General features: G+C 49.6%; 1 protein-coding gene across 5 annotated transcripts in view; it reads right to left on the bottom strand.

The window, feature by feature from the left end:
* ADAMTS17 (ADAM metallopeptidase with thrombospondin type 1 motif 17) overlaps positions 1–23,452 on the bottom strand; it is a 273,147-nt gene that overhangs the window by 224,651 nt on the left and 25,044 nt on the right. For all 5 annotated transcript variants that reach the window (XM_039844085.1, XM_039844086.1, XM_039844084.1 and 2 more), the window contains exon 4: positions 858–1,015. In XM_039844085.1, coding sequence (XP_039700019.1) covers positions 858–1,015 — 158 coding nt within the window. The remainder of the gene's footprint in view (positions 1–857; positions 1,016–23,452) is intronic.

Genomic DNA, 23,452 nt, shown 5'->3' on the forward strand with positions numbered 1-23,452 from the left:
GGCTGCATCCCCTGTGTGACCTGCCGTCCCTCCCCATCCTGGCAAGTACTTTCTCGCACTCAGCTCAGGGACCAACTCTTTCTTGACGCCTCTGTGCTGTCGGTGGCCACTTGCCAGCCCCAGCCTGGGCCTGGTGGCCCCTGCAGCTACTTAGTAGGATGCTCGCTGGCCTGCCGTAGCCCCGCCCTCCCAGGGCAGGACCGGGTCTGCTTCCTCCTGCTCCACTGCCCAACAGGTGACAATGCCAGCAGGTCCTCAGAAGTGGTTCGGAGGGTGGATGGATGCCGGCGGTGGAATGCGTTCAAAGATCTTCCCGTGTCTGAAATCTGAGGATCGCAGCCCCCTCCCCAGCCACCCGTCCTGTGAAGGTTCCCCTCTCTCCCCGTCCATTGAATCATAGGTAGACACGGTCCCCTCCCTGGGATCCCCCCCCCAGGGCCTCTGTCCCCACTTCTGGTGTGGCCTCGCTGCACAAGGCACGTGGGAGTTCGATCTTGACTCCTGAGAGCAAAGACGGGCTCACTCAGCTCTGAGTCCCCCAGGAGGGGGTCCTGCACACGGTAGGGGTCGTGGAAGGTGCTAGTAAGGGGTGGCGGGCAGCCCCACTCACAGAGCAAACCCAGGCCTGAAACAGGGTGCCGAGGCGGGGCGGCAGGCGGGCCCTCTGCCAGGGCGACACCCGCCAGCCCCCTGCCCTCCTCGCTGCCCAGGGGTCACAGGCCGTGTGCGTCTCGACCCCCGACCCAGTTTCTTCCTTGACTGGGGAGAAGACGAGGGAGGACGTAGCGCCCGCGTCCAGAGCCCTCGGCCCGGAGGCCACAGAGCCCACGTGGGTCGGGCCGCGCTTCCGGACTCACCATGTTCATGACGGTGAGGATGAACCTCTGGGCGGCCTCGGCCCCGTGGTACTGCACCATGTCGGCGTCGGCCACCACCAGCGTCTCCACTGTGCGCTCGCTGGTGAGCCGGATGGCGTCCCTCCGCTCCCGCCTGCCTCTCCTCGGCTTCTGCTTTTCTAGAAAACAACGAAGATGTCAGTTTCCAAAACCAGAGCGCAGGCCTTGCACGGGGCCTCCCGAGAGACCGCTCAGTCCCCACCGGCCAGCACAGGGACCTCGAGTGTCACAGCGGTCGGAGGTGGAGCTGACGGGCAGAAGCCAGGGTGCTCGGGAAGCCAGACGCCACCCCAGCTGAGGGGGCAGGTGGCCCTGGATGTCACGGTAGGGAAACTGTGTCACTTTAGAGGAACATGGAGAGTGGCACAAAGTCATGGGGGGACAGGAAGCTTGGGCCCAATGAGGAGGGATCAGAAGGCGCCTCGGGGTCGACGACCCAGATGGCAAAGGCCGACAGCCACTGCTGTAACTGCGACCCGGGAAGGAGGCGGGGACACCCACCCCACAAACCCCTGGAGGCTGGCGTTCCAGGGACTGTTCTGAGAGCCATGAATAACGAGTCATAAATGTTGGGGGGCACCAAAAGCATTATTTCACAAACAAAAGAGAACGTAATCGGAAAAACAAAATCGCACGAGACGCACATCCAGGCCGAGATGCTTGTGTGTCCTTCCTCGCCCCAGGGAAGGGCGACGGGTCAACGTGGGACTAATCCTGTGCTGACTCTTTAGGTAAAGTGACGCCCTATACGGTAGTCCGGTAGTCCGTTGATACACAGCTATCGTGACTCAGCGGCGCCACTCCAGAACGTCAGAACTCTCAAAGGCGCGGGAGCACTGAAGGCCGATGTGCATCGCACGCACTCTTGGGGTCCAGGTGTGAATCGACAGGTAGCTCTTAACTTCATAGTCCTTACTTCCGCTTTTTTACACCAGCCCATCCAGAAGCCATCTGTCACAGTTTCCACGCAGCCACCCCGGCCTCTAGATGCACAAACCTGCTCCGTAAAGTGACCCAATCACTCTGGAGCCAAAAACGCATACGGGGAAAGCAACCTGACATACTGGTCACATCGTACAAACGAGAATTCTCGGTACTTAGGTACGATTGTGAAAAGTGGAAAACAATCTAAAATAAATATCCAACCACAGGGGCCAACAATGGTAACACGGTACGCAGCCACGAAGGTCACGTTTCTGAAGATTATTTAGGGATGTAGCGAGCAGCAGATATAAATCTGTACCTACAGTTAAATCCCAATTTTTCAGACTTTACATCCAAAGGTGATAGCGAGTAAGTAAATAACCTAAGAACTTAACTGAACAGTAGGTGACGTGTGATCTCGCTTTTCCTTTTATTTCCCCTCTGTATTTTCCAAATTTACACAGTGAACAAGTATTACTTTATCTAAAATATCATCACGTTTGAGAAAAACATGAAGCCAAACGGCCCCGCCAGTCTCTTCAAAGTCAGTATTTATGAGCCACCTCTGAGTGGCCGACGCGCATTCTCATCTACAGATTCTCCCCACGATGGCTGCTCTGTACCTGGTTTCACGACTTGTCACATGTTTTCAGGGCTTCCTCTGGAAAAAGCCGTACTTCCAGCCTAAAAGGACAGATTAGTAATATTTGTCTGGGAGACGCGAGTTTGGGCATGGCAGAGCTGAGCGCCCGCTGAGAAAAGCGGCCCATCGCCCCCAGTCCCCGGGGGGAGGCAGGTCGCTGCGGGTCACTGGAAGCACACGGTCCAGGTGCTCTGTGGGTTTCAAAGGGTTTTCGCTCCGGCTGCCTCATTTGTTCCTTTCACTGTCCCCAGGTCCTTGGCGAAGAGGGTGCTCGGTGTGAACTAATCGGTCACCTACCGAATGCTCACCAGGATGAACCGGGGACAGGCCCCCCACTGCTCAGGGAGGAGCAGGAGTCAGGCCCCAGAGCTCCGCCCCCGGCTGCGGCTCTCCCCACCTGCCCTGCCACACGTGCCAACCTGCTCCTCGCTGCCCTCTGGACTTCAACACGAGGATGGGGGTGGGGTGCAGAAAACTCCGCAGGAAAGGATTCTGTTGAGCATGACGACCTTGACTTTGCTGCTCCTGCGCTCCCCCTGGGCGGCTGTCGGTGACAGCGCCCCCTCTGGGCAGGTGGGCTCCGGGCCCTTCGCGGCTGCACCGGGATTGTCCCGCAAGGCAGGGCGCCCCGGGCCGGGCTCCTGCCAGCGCCCACCTCACTGAGCATCGCTGACTGGGGCTGTCACACCAGAGCCACGCTAGGCTGGCTGGTGACTCCGAGACACACCCTAGTGCTCTGTTCTGTCCCCAAGCCTTGCTTCGAACCCCTAGGGGGGCCGATGGGTTTCAGGAGCTCGGAATTTTGCAGATTTGGCAAGGCAGTACGGTGTGCGTGCTGCGTTGGAGGAGGTCCAGGGTGGCATGCCACCATCTTTCGGGGAGGTCCAGGGTGGCATGCCACCATCTTTCGGGGAGGTCCAGGGTGGCATGCCACCATCGAAGGCGCCACTATCACCGTGGTGGAATGAACGGGGGGGAGGGGCGTAAACAGAGACTCGCCAGCCTCATGTCAGTGCAGGCCAGGCCTGGCTGCTAATTGAGTCAAAAATCCTGGATTTGGGAATCGCAGGTAAGAGGCTGAGGACCCGTGTTCTTCCCATGCAGGTGTTTGTCGGGGTAGGGGGTGGTGGAGGGAAACAAAGGCTGGGAGGGGCGGGTGGGGGTCAAGCTTGCCCTCGTCCTCTCTTCCTGCTCCCAGCAGCCACCGTCATCACTTTTGACAATTATTCTCTTCCTATAGGGAAGACGGAACCAGAATTCTTTTTGTCTTTACCTTGAATTCCATTAACTATGAATATACCCTAACAGATGAAGTTTCATCGACACCAATAATCACAGATTACAGGCACCTTGAAAAAGTACGAAGAAAAACACCAATTTCAGAATATCACGGGTGCTGGATTTAGATCTCACCGGAGAGGTCAAAGTTCAGGCTGGGCAGGCATCCCTCCAGCTCAGTAATGAGCTGTCTCCTGCTGCTTTGGGGACACCAGAGGCGCCCTCGCCCCACTGATGAGGGCAGACCTCAGCCTCTGAGGGCCCAGGCAGCTCCTGTCGCCACAGACACCAGGGGTCACCCTTCATTCCAACCCAGCAGTTTTTTCTGCCAGCACGTTGCTGGCGTTGGTGCTGACTAGGTAGATTTTCAATCTCTGGCTTTGTAGTAGTTTTCTGAGGTTATTTTCCCTTTGCCCCAATTATCCAGTAAAAAAAAGTCTCTGTGTGTACATAAGATACCCCAAATCCTTTCTGGAACGAGAGGAGGAAAACAAAAAAGGAACAAAGGACTTTCTAAATGGACTGTTAGAATATTCAAATTATTATTTATTCTAACAGTTTAGGGACTATTGAAAATACTGAGCAAATACATAAATTGTTACTGCAGTTACTAGCTTTGCTCTTGGCAGGCTAAAAAAAACCTCAGTTATGAACTGTCATGTTCTATATGACATAGATATTCCTTTAGTTTAAAAACAGTAATTTGGTATTCACTAGGGGAAAACGAGGCATGGATCACAGAGAGTCCCAACAGCCAGAAGCCACCCCTGAATGACCTTACTTCCTACAGACCAGAGGGCGGGCCTGGCTCGACCGCGAGCCAGCCAGGGGGATGCAGAACAAGCCACAGTCCCCTTCAAGCCTTAAGTGACCGTCTGCTTAAGTGAGACACTTCCTGCGTACTCAGGGCGTCCCCTGGAGCATTATGATTCTTCAGTAAGTGGCACCTTCCTTATGATGGCGGTCATGATGGTGCAGCCGCCAGGTCATCCAGAGGTGAAGCACACGCTGTAGAGACAGAACCCCTGGATCCAAACCCTGGCTCCCCAACTAACGTGCCCGCCCCGGGGTCATCGCCTGCCCTCTCTCAGCCCAGCTGACGCATCAGTGAAGCGGGGGAGTACCAGTCCTGCCTCACGGGGTGCGGGCAGGTGCACAGACACCCCGGGAGTCGGCCCCCGGCAGAGCGCTTGGCTCCTAGTAAGTGCTCGGCGAAGCTTGGCTGGACTGGTCATCAGCTACGGCTGTTGCCCATGCAGACTGAGATGGGGCGCCGCCGCCTGCAGCGAGGGTGTCCCGGCCACGTGACCCAGGCTGCTGACCCGACTGGCCCTCTCGGTGCTGGTCAGGAGGCAAGCGGCCGGCCACGGGAGGCGCAAAAGAGCATGTGACGCAGTCCCTCGGGAGCAGACGGGCCCCGGCTCGCACATCCAGGCAACGCACCTGACTCGCAAAAGAACCTTTCGAAGCGGAGTCGGACAGTCCTCCCGACCAGAACGTGGGTGTAGAGGGCTTTGGTTTTTAGATAAGATTGCCACCCCCCGCCCCCGAGGTTAGAACGCTCATTTTCATATATTTTTCCTATGGGAACAAATGGCCCCTTGGCTCTCTGAGGTCACTCTGCAAAGTCGCTTTTAGGAAGCAGTTACGCCTTCTGAAGGCTTTATGGATGAAACGCCACAGCCACGTGTGAGGGCTTCGGACAGGTAAAGTCACACCTGCAGTGCCAGCACCCTAAGGCACAGTGTCTGCGGGAGGGTCTCCATGAGCGACCTGAGGCTACAGCTCTCCATGAGGGGCCAGTATGCATGGCGTAGACCACTAGGGGCATTAGGGGTCTTCTGGCAGAGCCACCACCCCACAAGGGGATGTCCTCTGGGGCGGGACAGTGACAGATGTCCTCGAAGGTGCCATTGAATGGAAAGGTCTCCATTTGCCTTTTGTGGCCCAGCCCTGTCTTCTGCACTGGGCTCCGGGGCCTGGGAGCCTGTGAACTATATTCGTCCACACTTCCTTGCTAGCTGGCTTCCTGTTCAGCTCTGTCAACAGAGGGCACTGGAGGGAGACTAGAGGGCAGGAGATGGGGAAACGGGGTTCCCTGTGTTCTCAGCTCTAGGTGGCACTGTTCCAGCAGCACTGGACAGCTATGGCTCCAGCCCCCAGCTTTTGGGGCACTCCCAAGCCAACCTCCCACCCCCCTCAGAGGCGCATCTGTAAGATACCTGCTTGGCTACAGCCCTGTGCTGGTCTGATGCCCCCAGAGGTCTGAGCCCCAGCCCCGCAGACCCCTGCCTCAAGCTCTTTAGTCTGAGAAGGGCACCTCTTCCCTTTCCTGTCCCCAGCCCTCGACTGGTAGCCGTTTCCTGGGTTACATCAGCTCCTCCTTTTGTTCATACAGACCTTGACCCTGATGTAACCCAATCCCTGTGTCAAATCCCTCTGTCAGAGATGCCTGGCGCGGTCTGGCTCACACACGAACTGACAGAGCCTAAAATGAGAGGGTCGTTGGTCCTTGGACTACTTTCATTCAAGGATTCCCAGTTCTGGAGCTGAGGATTTCTTTTTTGCCACCAGGGACGTTTTAGGATATTGGCTGAGCACTGTCCACTGCAGAACACTGCCACGGACAGGGACGGTGCCCTGCATTCTGAGTCATTGTTTAACAAAAACCAATCGATCGATCTTTTCGCAAAGGAAATGCAAGCGTCAGTGTGTGCCGTAGAGGTCTCGACAACCTATCGCTGCCGCATCCGAGGCCCTGGGGACGGCGCCTCTGGATTCAGAGTCAAGCCGGGGAAAGTACAGAGCAGGAAACAAAAATAATTGCTCAGCCGGCGGTGGGTTTTCAGGGGAAGCTTTGCCGTTTGCACACGCGCAGACTGGCGAACACCGTACTTTCCAATCAAACTGTCAGGGCCAAGATAATTATTTTCTGATCACTTTCTTCTTCTGCCAAAGGGTCTGTTTATAGAAAAACAGCCTTCTCAACTGGAAACGATCGTTCCACGTGTGCAGGAGAGTGCTCAGCCAGGTGAACTTTTCTGCAGTTGCATAAATCCAAAACCCTGGGAAAATAATGGCCTTCTATTTTCTTTTATTTTGAAAAAAGAAAAAAAATATAAGTTTCGCTCTCCAAGGATGAATTCTTTAAATAACTTCCCCCAAGGCCAAGTCATTTTTATGGAAGGCATCTTTTTCATGTAAATTCCTTACAAAGAGAGGTGAAAAAAGGTAGGGTTTTTTTTTTTCTGTTTTAGATTCCAAATTAAGAACTCATCAACCTTGGAGTTCAGAACCAGTCCCTAGCTAGGCAGGAGGTGCGGCTGACACCTCCGGCCTGGGATGGAGCAGGGTCAAAGGTGGGAACACCGTGCTGGCTCCACCTGACTGACGTCTCGGAGGTTCGTAGGTCCCAGGCAGCCAGGCAACGCTGCCTGTGGGTGAGCTGGACAGATACTCACTCGATCACCAAATGCTGACTGAGAACGTGCGAGGCTCTACCACAGTGCAGGTGACTGTCGGGAAAGAAGAGGCATTAGCCACATACACGGAGGAATATAGAAAAACCTATAAATGAAGCAGGTGCTTGCAAGAAAGGACAGATAATGCTATGAGGCATATAGAGGAGGGATTCCTATTTAGACTGAGCTCCAGGAGGAAGTGACTCGTGGGCCCGGATCGGAAGGATGAGTTAGAGGTACACGGTGGGGCCAGAGAGAGAGGAGCCGACAGCCGTTTGGACAGCGGGAACGGCATGTGCACAGGCCCTGGGGACAGAAGGAAGCATGGCATGTTCTAGAAACTGCGAGAAAGCAAGAGCAAGAAATAGTGTAGCTGGCAAAGAGACTTGAGCCACAGGCAGGGGCAACCACGGAGGACCATGTGGAATGCGTTTAGGGTTTTCTTCTTTATCCCAGGAGAGGGGGAAGCCACCCAGGGCCTCCGTTTTGAACGTGTCACACTGGCTGTTGCGGGGACGACAGATCCCAGGGGCCAGCACGGAAGCGGGGACACGGATGAGATGACTACTAGAGAGGCTCAGGTAAATGGGGACCATCCCTGAACGAGAGAGGGAACTGCAGGTAAAAAGCAGCAGATTCAGGAGGTACTTGGAAGGTACAACCAACGAAACTGGGGGTATTCGGATGAGTTAAGAAGAAGGGACGGCAGGATGGCGCCTGTTTGGAATGGCTGTGCCAGTCACTAATGAGGACCACGGGACTAGGACCGAGTGTAAACAGACAAAAGGCACGGTGGGTTCTGGCTCAGTTACGGTTCCGGTGCTTCTGAAGGGCCAAAGTGGAAAGGTCAAGTTGGCTGTCGGATGTGCAGACTTGGAGCGAGGAGCGAAGGCAGGGTCAGAGTCAGTGGCCCCAGGCCGGTCCTTCGGGGACCGCAAAACTGCAAAGAAGAGATGGCGCCAACGTGGGGGCGGGGAGGAGAGCGGAGCGCCGTGTCACGGGAGCCAGGGAAGATAAGTCGCAGGAGGGAGGCGGCTCAGCACCCCCAGCGCAGCAAGGGGCCAGGTCAAGAGGGGACTGGACTGAGCAAAAGGGGGTTCTCTGCGGGCCCTAGCGAGAGCTCTACTGGGGAGGGGGGAGCCGAAACCAGACCAGGGAGGGGTACAGAAGTGACAGCAAAGCGGGGAAATAGTGCAGACTTCGGCGAAGTCTGGGAGGCGAGAAATCAGGGATGTTGCTGGAAAGTACTAGAACACAGGGACGATTTCCTGGAGCTGGGACAAACTTGTGCATCTGGTGAGGAAGCCTTGGCCCACGGAGGACGGCCACCTTCCGTCTGCTTCTATCGCTCTCTCCACAGGCAAGCCCAGGCCGTGTGGCTGGTGCCGCTCTCGGGGGAGGGAGAAAAGCGTGTAAAGACTCGGCAGTCCTACAAACACCCACGGATGCAGCCGGGGGCATCTGGGGACAGCCGGCTTCAGAATGGAAGGAGAAGCACAGCCACTGTATCAGGAAAGGACAAACGTGTGCGTGCAACCAGGATGTGAGGACCAGGGGACGGGGAAACGGTGTCAGCATCACCGAGGACGGGATGGGACGCTACGCCATGAGAACACGTCGGACGGGCTGTCACGGGCTGTCACGGGCGCCCCGAGGGAGAGGCTGAATGCTGCTTTCTCTGGTTCATCTCACGTCAGTCTAAAACCTTTGTCTCGACTCTGTTAAATATCAAATGTGCTTGTAAAAGATCCCCTAGCAGTCTGCTGTCACTAGAGTGCCCCAGACAGGTGACTCAAACAACAGACACGTACATCCTCACGGTTCTGGAGGCTGGAAGTCCGGGATGCAGCAGTCGCCAGGCTGGGCTCTCCCCGTGACGTGCGGACGGCCGCCTTCTCCCTGCGCCTTCGCCGGCAAGGACACTAGTCCACCCCGTCGGGGCCCATCTAATGACCTTGCTTTACTTAATCGTCTCTTTAAAGACCCTAATTTCCAAATACGGTCATATTCTGAGATGCTGGGAGCCAGGACTTCCACATATGAAGGCGGGGTGCACGTTTCAGCCCATGACAGACACCCGTCTTCTTGTAAACCTTAGGCAGCGTGGACGGGACACGCCACCTTTGTATGCCCTCAAACGTGCAAAGCCACATGGCCAGGGCGGAGCGGCGATTCCTGGACGGGACAATCATCTTCAAGGTGCATCGAGACGCATTTGGCAAATTTGAAAAAAAAAAAAAAATGCTTGGAATTATCATTCATTTTTCAGCCACTTTTCAGTGAAGTCTACTGCTGAATGATTGATGGCTCTAGCCTACTGGATCGTGACAGTTTTATCTTCTTAACCGATGGAAAAGGAAAAAAAAGAACATTCCCCAAACACTCAGCCTGGGGGGAGGAATTAATTAAGGTGCTCATGTTTCAACCGGAGCAAGACAGGACGAACAAAAGCCTGCAAAGGAGTCTCCTGCACCTGGAAGCGGGGGTATCGCTGCTGTGTCGGGTGGGCCTTCATCCCTGACAAGGAAGCACGACAAACTTCAGACGGCCCGGAAATTCCTCCGCCTCTGCCAGCAGCGGTGGGCAGGCCCGGCTATGGACGAGCAGCTCACCAAACTGACATCCGAAGCCTTTGTCCTCCCGCCCCTCGCCCAGGGCCCCTGTACCATTCAGCACCCCACGGGGTGACCGGAGGGACAGCTGCCCAGGCTTCTGGGCGTTGAGGGTGGCGGCGGCCCCTCTCGCCTCAGTGTGTCCCACAGGGAGGAGGGTGCCCGGCACATGGTCGGTGTCCAGTCGCTGTTTTTGAATGCGCCAGCGAACGAGAGATGAAGCGAATGAGGACTGAGCTATGCACCTCACTGCCCTGGGGCAAAACCAGAAACATCTCTTTGGCCTCGTAGGGCTCTCGGATGTCGGGGTTCTTCTAAACACGTTAAAACACCCTCTGCTCCTCCAAGGCCTCTCGAGTGTCACCGAAGAACCAGATGTCCCCTCCCACATGGAGAGGGGGCTCAAATAATCAACGCCCAGCCTCGAGGCGGGAGAATAAGTCCACGTGCTCTTCTTGCAGCCCAGACCTGGTCAGCGGGCTAGGACTCTGTCCCAAAGACCGCCCCTCCCAAACGTCAAGGACATGCCAGGGCAGAGGACCTGCCACGGCGTCCCACATCCAACGGGGCCCCTACCGCCGAGCTTCCGCCACCGCCGCCCGCGGGTCACTGACAGGTGAGCGGGCCATTTACGGCCAGGCCAGCCATTTCTTGGACTTGCCCATGGAAATCAGCCTCAGGCTCCACCAGGGCCGGTAAACCAGCCATGCAGCGGACGAGAAGGGAAACCCTTGTTAGGTCAACTCACAAATTCCCTTTGATCCCTCATGCTCAATTTCCTACAGCCTCTTTCTGTCACCCTGCGGCTTCCTCTGAAACCCAAACAGCCCACCGCGTAATCGCACGGGCCTTCGTGAGCTCTAGCATCTCAACCTTACCCCACGCCTGGCCTCTGAACATGCTGTAGCTCCTTCCGGAAAGTTCTTTCCCCAACAGTCACCTGACTAACGTGGGCTTACAACTCAAATGCCACTTCCTCAAAGAGACTTTCCTTGGACGTCGTCATCTAAATCACCACAGCCCACTTTTCCTGGATTTGTAATAAATTTTCCATAATTTGTAATAAATTGCTCTGTGTTTAGTATTAGTCTTTTCTCCTATACAGGAAGCTCGAGGAGAGAAAGAACCATGTCCGTTTATTTCTCTCTCAATACTAGTTCTATAAATAGTTTTCAAATAAGTGGATGACAGAGAAAATAAAAGAATCTGAGACTTTTATAGTATCATGGTAAGTATTTTCTGAATTTTATCACCTGTGTCGATATCTAAATATTTACCCATGCTTTTGTGGTAACTTCTTGGTGTCATTTTCTGAGTCCTCGTCACTGAATAGAGAATTTTAATGCCTTTATATTTATTACAAAAATTGATAATGTTTGATCTTCTGTCCTTTTTTCTCCATAAATTCCTATCTGAGCTACACTTCGTTAGGTTATATTTCATCTCTATGGCTTATCTCATAAGCTATATTTCGTCTCTAGCATTGAGGCAATTCTCAGGTACGTTATCTTTACGATCGTAAGAAACATTCTTTACATAGTTTTCTGATTACCTGTGTCAAAAATACAGAATTTTGGCTTTCTCTTCGGTACAAAGAACACTCAAGCATCTTACTTTTTTTCTCCCATATCCTTTTCCACTTCTCTGATTTTAAATATTTCTTAAATTTGAGGTATGGATTATTATTAAAGCATTATCATTATATTTACATCTTCCCTTAATGTTTATCAAAGGTTCATTGAGATGTAATTCACACACTGCACAATTCACCCATTGTTAGTATACGATTCAATGATTTTAGTATATTCTCAGTTACACAACCATCGCAATAATAAAACATTTTTTTCATGTGAGATGAAAACCTATACACCTATTAGCAATTGTTCTGTTTCGTTCTGCCTTCCCCCAGCCCTAGGAAATCACTAACTACTCTGTCTCCAAAGCTTTGTCTATTCTGAACGTTTCGTATAAATGGATTCATATTAATAAGTGGTCCTTTGTGTCTAAGTTCTTTCGTTTATGTATTCGAGATTCTTCCATGTTTTAGCATGGGTCCATAATTCATTCTTTTTCATTGCCAAATAAGTTTCCATTGCACAGATATACCGATTTGTTTTTATATTCATCAATTTATGGACATTTGGGTTTGTTTCTACATTCTGGCTATTGTGAATAATACGGCTACGAACGTTCACGTGTAACGAGTTTTTATGTGGACAAATGTTTTCCTTTCTTGTGGGTATATACATAGGAGTGGAACAGCTAGGTCATGTGGTAAGTGCTTAGACTTCTAAGGAACTGCCAGCTGTTATTCAAAGTGTCACATCATTTCACGCTCCCAGAAGCAGTCTACGAGGGTTCTAATTTCTCCATAATCCTACCAATAATGATTTTTTATTATAATCATTCTGCCGGGTGTGAACGGGTATCTCGTTGTGGTTTTGATTTGCATTTCCTTAACGTGTAATGATGCTAAGCATCTTTTTTTATGTGCTTTTTGGCTGTTTTCTATCTTTTATGGAGAAATATCTATTCAAGTCCTTTGCTCATTTTTTGAGTTGTCTTTTTATAATCGAGTCACGGGATATAGTCCAGATGCAAGCTCCTTATCAGATATGTGATCTGGAGAAATTTTTTTCTATCGCATGAGCTGTCTTTTCACTTTCTTGATGGTGTCCGTTGAAACAAACGTTTTCAATGTCGTTATCTATATCTTCTTCGGTTACTTGTGCTTTTGGTGTCATATCGAAAATATCATTGCCTAAGCCAAGGTCGCAAAGATTTATACCTGTGTTTCCTTCTAAGAGTGTGATAGTTTTAGCTTGTACATTTTGGTCTTTGACCTTATCTTAATTTTAGAATTCTTGCATTCCATTTCCAACTACGCCTGCATCAAATGCGCTTAACTCTATGTTAAACCAATTTCAATCATCAAGATCAGCTCTTGATATCATGACTTCCCCAAGTCCCATCTTGTAATTTTACATCAGCTCAGAAGCAACTACGATTACGTCTTAAAGAAATTCTTCTTGGAAGAAGAGCAACTAGGAGGTACAGTCTCTGCTCGTACATATTTAAGAACACCTTCTAGTCACCCTCACACCCGAATGACGATCTGCCCGAGCGTCAGATTCTGGGAGCACGACCGTTTTTCATCCCGACACTGCAGTCCTGGCTCCAGTGTCCTCTGAGACTTAGTATCGTGGACAACTCTGTGACCTGCCAGAGTTTCACCTCTTTTGAGTAACTCGTTTTGTCTGCTTGAATTCTAGTATAACTTTTTTCATTCCTCTTGTAATTCATAAATGTTGCCAGAATAAGTAATCTATGTGGATCTATGTATATCAATTTTAACTAGAGCACAGTAAGCCTTTTATCCTGTAGAGATCTTTTTAAACCTCCCGGGAAGTCTTTATTCATTATAAAACTTTGATCAATGCCCCCATTCTAACTAGGGCAGAGGGGTTCCTTCTCCAGAGATTCTTAAATTGGATTTCTGTTTTCTGTAACCAATTTCTATCACTTTCTTTCTCGCCACTCTCTTCTGTCTTTGCCTCCTAAAGAAGCATCTCGCATTTATCTTCCACATCCCTAATTTGAATATGCAATGTCACTTCTGCTCGGTACTGCCTCCTCTGAGGATTTTAATTCTGCCATAGCAAACGAGCTTTATAAGCTTTCATTATCTTGCCAGTCCCTCTTATTTTAAGCTTATTGTTCTTATATCTCATTCTGTAGTCCTCTGGCTTTTGCTTTTTAAAAGCCCTATCTTCTCGCATCCCGTTTAGAATAGCAGATTCTTAAAATGTATTCTGGTTGCTGAAATAAATCCTCTCCAAAAATATTTTCTCTGCATAGCCTTTTTGTTAGGCTGTAGTATTTGTACCCAGGTCCTCAGGTGAGTTTTCTCTATCAACTCAAATTCCGGTGAGGAGAATTCTACCTGAAGGCAGTGTCAAGACCTGGGGTGGCTGGGTCTCCCAAATTCACACTGGCCACCATCCCATCTCACATCTGCTGCTAGAAGACAGGTGGACATGGATGATGGCCAGTAGGCGTCTTCCTAGTCAGCTCTGCCAGGCTGCGGTGGCATCTTATACCTCCCCAGCGACAGGTACAGTCCATTCTGAACTGATGGGCACTTATTTCTGGATCTGTGTGCCTCTTTCTACCCACAGGGCAATGCTAGATATAAAGTGCCAGCAATACACCTGCCACAGGGCTGGCCTGGAGGTATCTACAGGATGGCAATAAAACAGTGGTTCATATCTAACCATGAGGGTCAGCTGACAAGTTTCCTAAGTATCATTAACCCTCTGAGTCTCGGAGCCAAGGAAAGGCAAGTGGAGGTGGGACTTCTTACCCTCTGTCATACAGGCAGGGCTTGGTCACTCTGAAAAGGCCACTGAGTGCCCCTATCGGTCCAGGCCCACCGTCCTTCGCAGTTGGTGGTATGTCGATAACAGATGGCCTGTTCCCTTATTTCCTAAATGTGTTTTTATCTTTTTCTATCACCAGATGGATTTTCGTGGGAAGGATGCTTGCTAGCTGCAGGGTCAGACCCGAGGCCACACTGCGAGCGCCCTTTGTCGTGCCTTCAAAGCCCTAGTCACCCAGAGACTAATGAGAGAGCATTTCTATGGTCTCCAAATCTGAATGTGTCATCACATCCTGGGTGATTTATTTTCACCTGCTGCCACTGTGCAGACGCCAATAACAAACCCATGTGGACTGTCCTAAGCTCTGTGGAGCCTTTTCAAGGGGCTCAATGAGTCATAAGCCCAAGAGCCTAGCATTTACTTCTTGGGAGAAGCTGAGCCAGCGTGCTGGGAGCTGAGATGCCCCAGCACTTCCTCGGGGCGCTCAGAGCAGTCACGTGCCCTCTCTTTTTATGGCACCGTTCTGCCCTATCTTCTGGCGACGGGGTGGCACCTCCATGCCCTCCCTCCTCTGCCTCCATGCCCTTTCATTATATCTATTGCACAGCCCACCTGAGCCAGGCTCACATCGTTTCCGGTCTGCTCCTGGGATACCTGAGACAACTATGCACTGCACAAGCCTGGCTCACACCGAGTGGCCCTAGGGCCATCCTGCTAAAGAGAGCGCCTCCCTCCATGAGGGACACAGTCAGTTCCTTTGCCTGATGTGATACAAGTAATCTGCATCCTGGAAACCAGACCCCCCCATACACTCATTTCCTGCTCCAGAAGCCTACGAGAGCAGACCAACATGAAGTTACTGGCTCAGCAAGCAACCTTCCAGAACAAATTCTGCCACCGTGGAATCCTGATCACCACAGCGGGATTCTGGCTTGTGGTGACCACGCTGTGTCACCAATCAGCTCAGTGGTCTGGGATCGGCTCTGGATATGCCTTTGATCTGCCATCATGCCTGCCTACATGTCCCCAGCAGGGGCCTAGGATGGGACACCAGCAGTCACACGAATCCATCACTTGTGCCCCTGGTCCCACCACGGGTCAACTCATCCCCTGTCTGGGTGCTGCCACCACCCCCAACCAAAGGAAAATCGAGTCGTGTACGTAAAATGAAACTTCTAGAACATCTGGAAAATTGACAAAAGCTGGGGCCACAGCACCCCTCTGGGGCTCGCTGCCAGCTGGGAGACCGGGCTGGCGGAGGCGTCTCACTCCACGTCTACCTGCTCGGGTGAGGATGGAAAGCCAGCCAGGCAAATCCAGAGGTCAACCTGCTTCCCAGCTCTGGGAACAATACCAATGAGTTTTCTTTCTGGAACGCACCCCTTCGGGGCCAGGCAGTTATCCCGGTCATTAGTGGTAAAAGCCCACATTCCCTGTCACAGCCAATAGGGGACCTTTCTTGCTCTGAGAAATCTTCAGGGCATCTTAGATCACAGACTATTCTTGCAGAAAATGTGCCTCAATGCTGCCCAAACTGAAACATCGCCTTCACGACTAAATCGCCACGGGCGAGCTAACCTTAGCGTCCCCGCCATAGCTGAGAAGAGCTAACTTTATGGCGATGTGGTTGCAAACCTTCCCGCCTTCCTCTTTCAATCCATCAGCTGCTAGAAACAGCTACGAGTGTTCTGCTTCCAGATGAGAGGGTGAAGAGCTCCATGGTGAAAACTATTCAAAGTAACGACCGCGGAAAGTCTCTGGAAATTGTCCCACAGGCGTACAAGCAAATGAAGAAACGGTCATTCAAGAAAATCTGCGAAGGCATGTGAGAAGAACAGGAGTCTGTGACATCTGAGCTGCCATCCCAGCTCAGGCTGACGGAAGCTCGAGTCTTGAGAAATGTGACCGAGGAGAGGGGGCTCCCCTTTGCCCCCGCTGCCGATCGAGGAACGAAGCACTTCACTGGAAGGCACAAGCCACTCGCATTTCTCATCCTCTCCAAGTCCAAGTTGAAGAACGTGGATCCCTGATGAGTCCTTCCGAAATACCGAGGCTCCCTTCCCTCACACAACCCCACTTAGTAAGGAGGCCCCACCCCAGGAAAATTCTGAGGTACCAAGCACCTTCATGCCAGCTTGCTCATAGGGCAGATTCCATGCCAGGGGAGGCAAGCTAAAACGACCAGAGACTGTTGACCCTGCCCACTGCCCACAGCAGTGGCTCAGAGAGCCTCCCCAGGGACAGCGGCAGGCCACAGGAACAGGGTACCTATGCCTTCCCTAAAAGAACTGGCTTTATTTGAAACGGTATGGGAAAGTTCAAGCTTAAGGGCGCTCATGAAAACAATGGGGATTTTAGTGGGGAGCAAATATGAGGCCCCCAGCTCTGTATAATTACGATCAGTAAGCTCAACAATAGGCCTGCTGGGTCGCCAGACAGCCGGGAGAGCCTGCCTGGGGTTAGAATAAACCTCAAGGACTTGCCCCCCAAAATGAATTTAGTTGCATCAAACTATGGAGCAATATGTGCCCCCAGGGTATTGTCGAAGACATAGAGCAATTAGCCAGCAAGGAGGGAAGACTCCCAGCTGGGTACTGTGACAAATGAAGAGGACAGCTTAACAGAGAGATCAAGGGAAAAGACAGCCTGGCTCAAAGCCGTCAGCCCCGGGCCACCCTGTACCTGCCCAGCGCTGCTTTACATTCAACTAAAGGCTTCGCTCTGCAAGGAGAAAAAAGATATCACTACAACAGTCTTGAGTCCATAAATCAACAAACAAGCAAACGATAACAAAAGCAAGCCCTGGAGACGAGATAGAGGAACCGGAATCCAGAGCTCCTACTACTATTACCTCCAAAATCCAATTTTCAACAAGAACAAATTATGAGACACACGAAGAAGCGGGAAAGTGTGACCCGTGCATGGGGAGAAAGGCAGGCAAGAGAAACTGCCTGTGAGAGAGTCCAGATGGCAGATTTAACAGGCGAAGACTTCAAAGAAGCCACAATAAAAACGTTCAAAGAACTAGAGGAAACGATGCTCAAAGAAGTCAAGAAAGCTATGATGACAATGTCTCATCGAACAGAGAATACCAATAAATGGAAAGAAAAATTTCTTTAAAGGACCGAATTAAAATTATGGGTTAGAAAAGTACAATAACCCAAATGAAAGTTTCACTGCAAGGGCCAAAAGAATAGACTTAAACTAGAAGGGAAAAATCAGGTAATTTAAGGATATATTGAGAGAGATCATACAATCTGAAAAAAGGGAAAAATTAAGAGAGACTCTGAGCGATGTGGGCACCACTAAGCGCAGCGATGCACATGTAATGGGAATCTTGGAAGAGTGGGGAGAGAAAGAAATTAAAAACATTTTTGGAAAAATAAAAATGGCTGAAAACTTCCCAAGTATGATGAAAAACATGAATTTACATCCAGGCAATAAGCAAACTCAAGCATAATAACCACAAAGAGATCTACACCCAGACACATCATAGTTTAAATGTCGAAAGCCAAAGAAAAAGATCTTGAAAGCAGCAAGACAAAAATGACTCATCACCTGCAATCCTGGGATCCTAGGAGGATTAACAGCAGCCTTCTCATCAGAAACAATAAAGGCCAGAGATAGCGAGATTTCATGCTCAAAGTGCAGAAGGTAAAATCTGCCAACCAATAATCTTATATTCGGCAAAACTATCCTTTAAAAAGAAAGGCAAAATAAAGATATTCTCTGATACACAACCACTGAGAGTTTGTTCTTAGCAGATCCCCCTTGCAAGAAATACTAAAAGAAGTTCTTCAGACTGAAAGGGACCAGATGCTAATTCAAACCCACACAAAAGAACAAAACAGAGTAATGGTAGGTATGTGATTGTGAGAGTGTATAACTGTATATTTCTTCCCTGTTTTCTCTGAACTGACTTCAAAAGGAATTGTATAAAACGTTATTTATATAGTTGTAATGTCGGGCCTTTCACATACAGAAATCTAATATGTTTGACAGCACGGAGGCGGGAGGTGAGAAAAAGTTGTCTTGGGGTGAGGGAGTGGTACCAGACGGTAATTCAGATCCACAGGGACCAATGTAGAGAACCAAAAATGGTGCATGATAACTCTGTAAATGTCTACTCGCTCCATTTTCTTTTCTCAGCTTCTTTAGTAACGAAGTTGTATAAAGTAAGAGTGACACAAAATAAGATAAATTATATAAAGTAGGAACGACACCTTATGTGGTTTGTGACACATGTGTAATAATAGGGGGAAAGTTCGCCAAAGGGGAAGGAGAATAGAGCTATACAGTAACATTTACAAATCTCACCAGACTTAAGTTAGTAAATCTAAAGTATGTTCTGATAAGATGTATATGGTAAGCTCTATAACGACCATTAGGAAAATAATTCAAAAATAGGTAGGGAAATAATCATGAAGGAATTAAAAGTTTACACAAAAAATACTCATTAAAAAAAAAATAAAGCAGAAAAGGGGGAAAGAGGAACGAAAAAGACAAAAGACATAGAGAAAACAAAAATCTAAATGGCGGACATGAATCCAACTACATCGACAATAACGGTAAACTTGAGTGAATTAAATAATTCGATCAGAAGACAGAGACGGAAAGAATATTTTTTTCAAAAGATCCAACTATATGCTGTAGAAGACAGACACACTTGACATTCAATGATACAAACAGGGAGAAACCAAAAGAACAGTAAAAATATATCTGACCAACGGCAGCGATAAGAAAGCCGGAGTGGCTATACGAATATCAGAAAAATTAGACAAGAAAACGTAAAATGTTACAAGAGATAAAGAAGGACAATTTATAAGGATAAACGGTCAATCCGTCAGGAAAATAAAACAATTATAAACACACGCGCGCCTAACAGAGCTGCTTAATATGCGAAGCAAAACCAAAAATCGACCGAAGGGAGAAATCTACCATTCAAGAGTTGATACTTGGAAACTTCAAATCAGTAACTTAACCTTCACCTTAAGACACCAGAAGAAAGAAGAGCAAACGAAATCCGAAGGAAACAGAAGAAAGGAAATGACAAAAATCAGAGGAGAATGAAGAATAGAAAACAATGGGAAAATCAACTAAACCAGAAATTGGTGCCTTGAAGAGGTCAACAAAAGTGACGACTTTTAGCTACATTGGCCAAGGAGCGGGGCAGGGGAAGAAAAGACCCAAATTACTAAATCAGGTATGAAAGAGAGGACATTACTACTTACCTTACTGAAATACAAAAGTCTGTAAAGGAATACTATGAACAATTTATGCCAACGAGTGAAAGAAAACAGACGAACAAATTCCTAGAAAGACACAAACTACAAAAACTGACTCGAGAAGAGACAGATGATATGAATAGATCTATTATAAGTAAAGGGATTGAACTGGTTATTCCAAAACGACTCACGAAGGAAAGCCAGGCGAACATGGCATACCGGTGGATTCTGCCAAACACTGAAACAGAAATTAATTAATACCGATTCTTCAGAAATTCTGTGAAAGAACACAGAAGAGTAAGGAACACTCCCGACTCATTCTACGGAATCGGTATCACCCTAATCCCAAATCCGGGCAGACATTACAGGAAAATTCCACTACAGGCCAGTATCTTTCATGAACATAAATGTAAATATTCTCAACAAAATTCTAGCAAATGGAATCTAGTAATTTATAAAAATATACACCATGACAAATTGGGATTTTCCCCAGGAATACAAGATATATTTAACTTCCCCAAATCAAAAAATTTAATACTATGCAATAGCAATAGAATAAAGGGCAAATACCACATTACTTTCTCAATAGATGCAGAAAAAATGACATCTGACACAACTGAACATTTCTTTAGGATTTAAAAAAAAAAAAACAAAACACTCAACAAACTTGGAATAAAAAATGTCCTCGACCCGAAGAAGAGTTTCTATACCCTCGAAGGGCGAAAGACTGAATGTTTTCACCCCTAAGGTCAGGAACAAGGAAAGGATATCCTTATTTATTTTATTTTTTTTCTATTTCTGTTCAACGTTGTGTTGAAGGTTCTAGGCCGGGGAATTGGAGGTGGGGTGGGAGGAGAAAGAAAGGAAAGCCACCTAGATTGAAAAGAAAAGGTAAAACTATTCACAGATGGCATGACCTGATACATACGCAGCTCTAAGGAATCCACCACGAACCATCTCAATTAATGAACGAGTTTGGCGAGATTGAAGGATGCAAGATCGATGGGCAAAATCAATTGTATTTCTATAGAGTAGCGATGAGCAAAAAGGAAATGAAATTAAGAAGCAATTCCATTTACAATAGCATCGAAAAGAATAAGGAATAGAAATGAAAATCTTATACTCTGAAAACAACAAGACACTGTCAAAAGAAATCAAACGAGACCTAAATAAATGGAAAAGCACACGTGTTCATGGTCAGAAGACTTAACATTACGAACGTGTCGAAACTTCCCAAACGGATCTACAGATGCGATGCAATCTCTATCGAAATGCCACCTGGTTTCTTTACAGAAATTGAAAAGCTGATCCTGAAATTCATATGGAAATTCAAGGGATTCAGAAGAGAACAACAAAACCACTTCGTCACGCAGTTTGGCAGTTTCTACTTTACGCTCTATTCATTCCACACTTATCCGATAATTTTTTAAAAAAGCTCCACCGAAAGACTTGTACACAAATATTCGTAGTAGCTTTATTTGTTACAGCCCAGAACTGGAAACAATCCAAATATCCATCGACTGGTGAAGAGATAAACCGACTGGGTTATCCCTGCGATGGAATCTTCCTACTCAGAGATAAGGAAGGAAGGGGCTGCTGATGCACACAGGTCACGAATGAATCTCAAAACGATTACGATGCGTGAAAGCAGCCAGACAAATACGAGTGAATGCTGTATATCATAGATGCTGCATGCCATATACCTAAGACTCTAAGAATTGCACACTGATCCAGTGCCGGAAAGCTGATCGGCGGTTTCTAAGAAGGGACATGCAGGGAGGGACAGAAAGGAGGTTACGAAAGGGTACAAGGAAATGTCAGGTGGTGACGAAAATGGTCGTTATCTTGTGCTGGTGGTTTCACTGGTGCGGACACACGTTGAAACGTACCACGTTATCCATTTTAAATACGTCCAGTTAGGTGTATGTTAATTTTACCTCCATAAAGCTATAATTGGTTAACTGACTGATCCCTTATATTCATTGTGATGACACTGCATTTGTGACATAGAGGCCTGTCCCAGGACATCCCGCAGCAGCTCATCTACCTGAGAGTTTGCGAAGCAGCCAGGGCTGAAGGAGGAGCATGCGGCATGTCCAGTCCTGCCCTCGGGAGAGAGGGAAGGGGGTGGGTGAGCCCCTCCCCCTGTCGTCCCTTACCCCACCCCCCAACAATGGACTGGGGCCTCGGGCGTTAGCAGGGCTTCTGACCGGCAGGTGCGTGATGGTTTTGAATAGCTTCTAGATCCTTTGACACTGAGAGGTGGGGTGCACCTCCCCTGGCCCTGAATCAGGGTGGGCCTGCACCTGCTCCACCGCTGCGGTACGGTGTGAGGGGGGCCGCTCTGTGATTTCAGATGAGACCCTGGAAGGCGGCTTCTGTGGGTTTGCTGGAACTCTTGCACTTGGGGCCCTGAGCTGCCGTATGGGGAGGATGGCCACCGTGGAGGCCACGTGTAGTGTTCCAGTTGGTAGCTCTCTCTTCAAGTCATTCATTCACCCCCCCAGGGCCAGACACGTGAGTGAAGGAGATCACTCCAGCCCCCAGACTTCACATCTTCCTAGGGAGGCTCAGACCCTGTGGAACAGAGACGAGCTATCTGCTCCATGCCCTGCCTAAATCCCTGACCACAGAATCCATGAGCATATCTGTGGCCATCTCAGACCACTAAGCTTTGGGCTAATTTGTCATACGGCAACAGTAACTGATACGAGGCAAATGCTAAGCTAGGTAGAAACTCGCATACCCTGCTATGCTTCCGAAGCACCTGCCTCTGTCACCTGAGCCAACCTGGACTTATGCACCTGAGCATCGTGCAAGAACACAGGCCCACAGCATCCCTCCCGGAGAGGAGAGGCATCTCACCTGAGCAGAGCCTGCAGCTTGAACGTAACTTCCTGCCTCCACCGTCATCGAAAGCTGAGTGTGTCTGAGATCAAGCAGCCCTTTACAGACACCTGGGCAAAGGCCACTCCAGGGGTCTGACCCAGGAGAAAAGGGTCTATGCCAACAGTCCCCAAGCTTTGTGGCACCAGGGACCGGGGCTCCTGTAAGAATCTAAAGCCTGTTGCTCTGAGGCGGAGCTGAGGCGGTGATGCTAGCGCTGGGGAGCGGCCGCAGGTGCAGAGGAAGCTTTGCTCGCTCGCCTGCCAATTACCTTCTGCTCTGCGGCCCGGTTCCTAACAGGCCACGGACCAGAACCGGTCCACAGCCCGAGGATTAGGGTGGCTCCTGCCATCTAAGGAGGCACCTGTAGCTTTGCCTCATCCTGACCACAGAACGTCTCCTTGCCATTTTGGACCACACAAAGCCAACAGGGCTCCGGTCGCCAGCCCCACCCTGCTCTGCATGCTGACCGCGTCACGTGGGCGGAATAGAGGATGCTTCTGTTCAGAGTGACTGGTCCCTGGGGCCACTTGTGCTGTTGTGGTCTACCCTCATGTACCCGGCCTGAGGATTAAGCTCACACAAAGGGAAACAGAACCAAGAGATGGCAAGAGGAATCGGCCGAACCCCAACCATGTTGCTAAAGATCCTGAGTCCAGCCATGACTGAAATTCAGGACACCTGATACGCTCTTCATGTGAGCCAATAAATTCTTTTTCTTTTTCTTTTTTTTTTTGGCGGGGGGCTTAGTTTGAGCCAGAGAGGCCTGACCAGTGTAGGGCCCCCTCCTGCTCCCGGTCCCTAAATGCTCTTTCATGTTTATTCAGCTGATGTGGGGACTATGTCGTTAGTTCTACAGTGACGGAAACAGCTGAGCGTTTAAGGAAGGATAAAATGAGATGACAGATGTAATGTGCCTGGCACGGTGCCCAGTGCATGGCCGATGTCCTCCGCGTCCCCGGAACAGCACACCAGTGAGAGTGGTCCCTCTGCACACAGGGCTGTCTTCCGAGCTACAGGTTAGCTGTCCCCCAGCCGTGCCCACGTGCTACAGCCACACCTGGAAACAGTCTTGCCCACCAGAGAAGTGCCCGCTGAGAGAGCCCCCCAAAATCACAGATCTGGTCCAGACAGTTTTTTTTTTTTTT

This window comes from Pteropus medius, unplaced genomic scaffold (assembly GCF_902729225.1).
Source record: "Pteropus medius unplaced genomic scaffold, Ma_sr-lr_union100, whole genome shotgun sequence".
In the NCBI taxonomy this organism is placed as follows: domain Eukaryota; kingdom Metazoa; phylum Chordata; class Mammalia; order Chiroptera; family Pteropodidae; genus Pteropus; species Pteropus medius.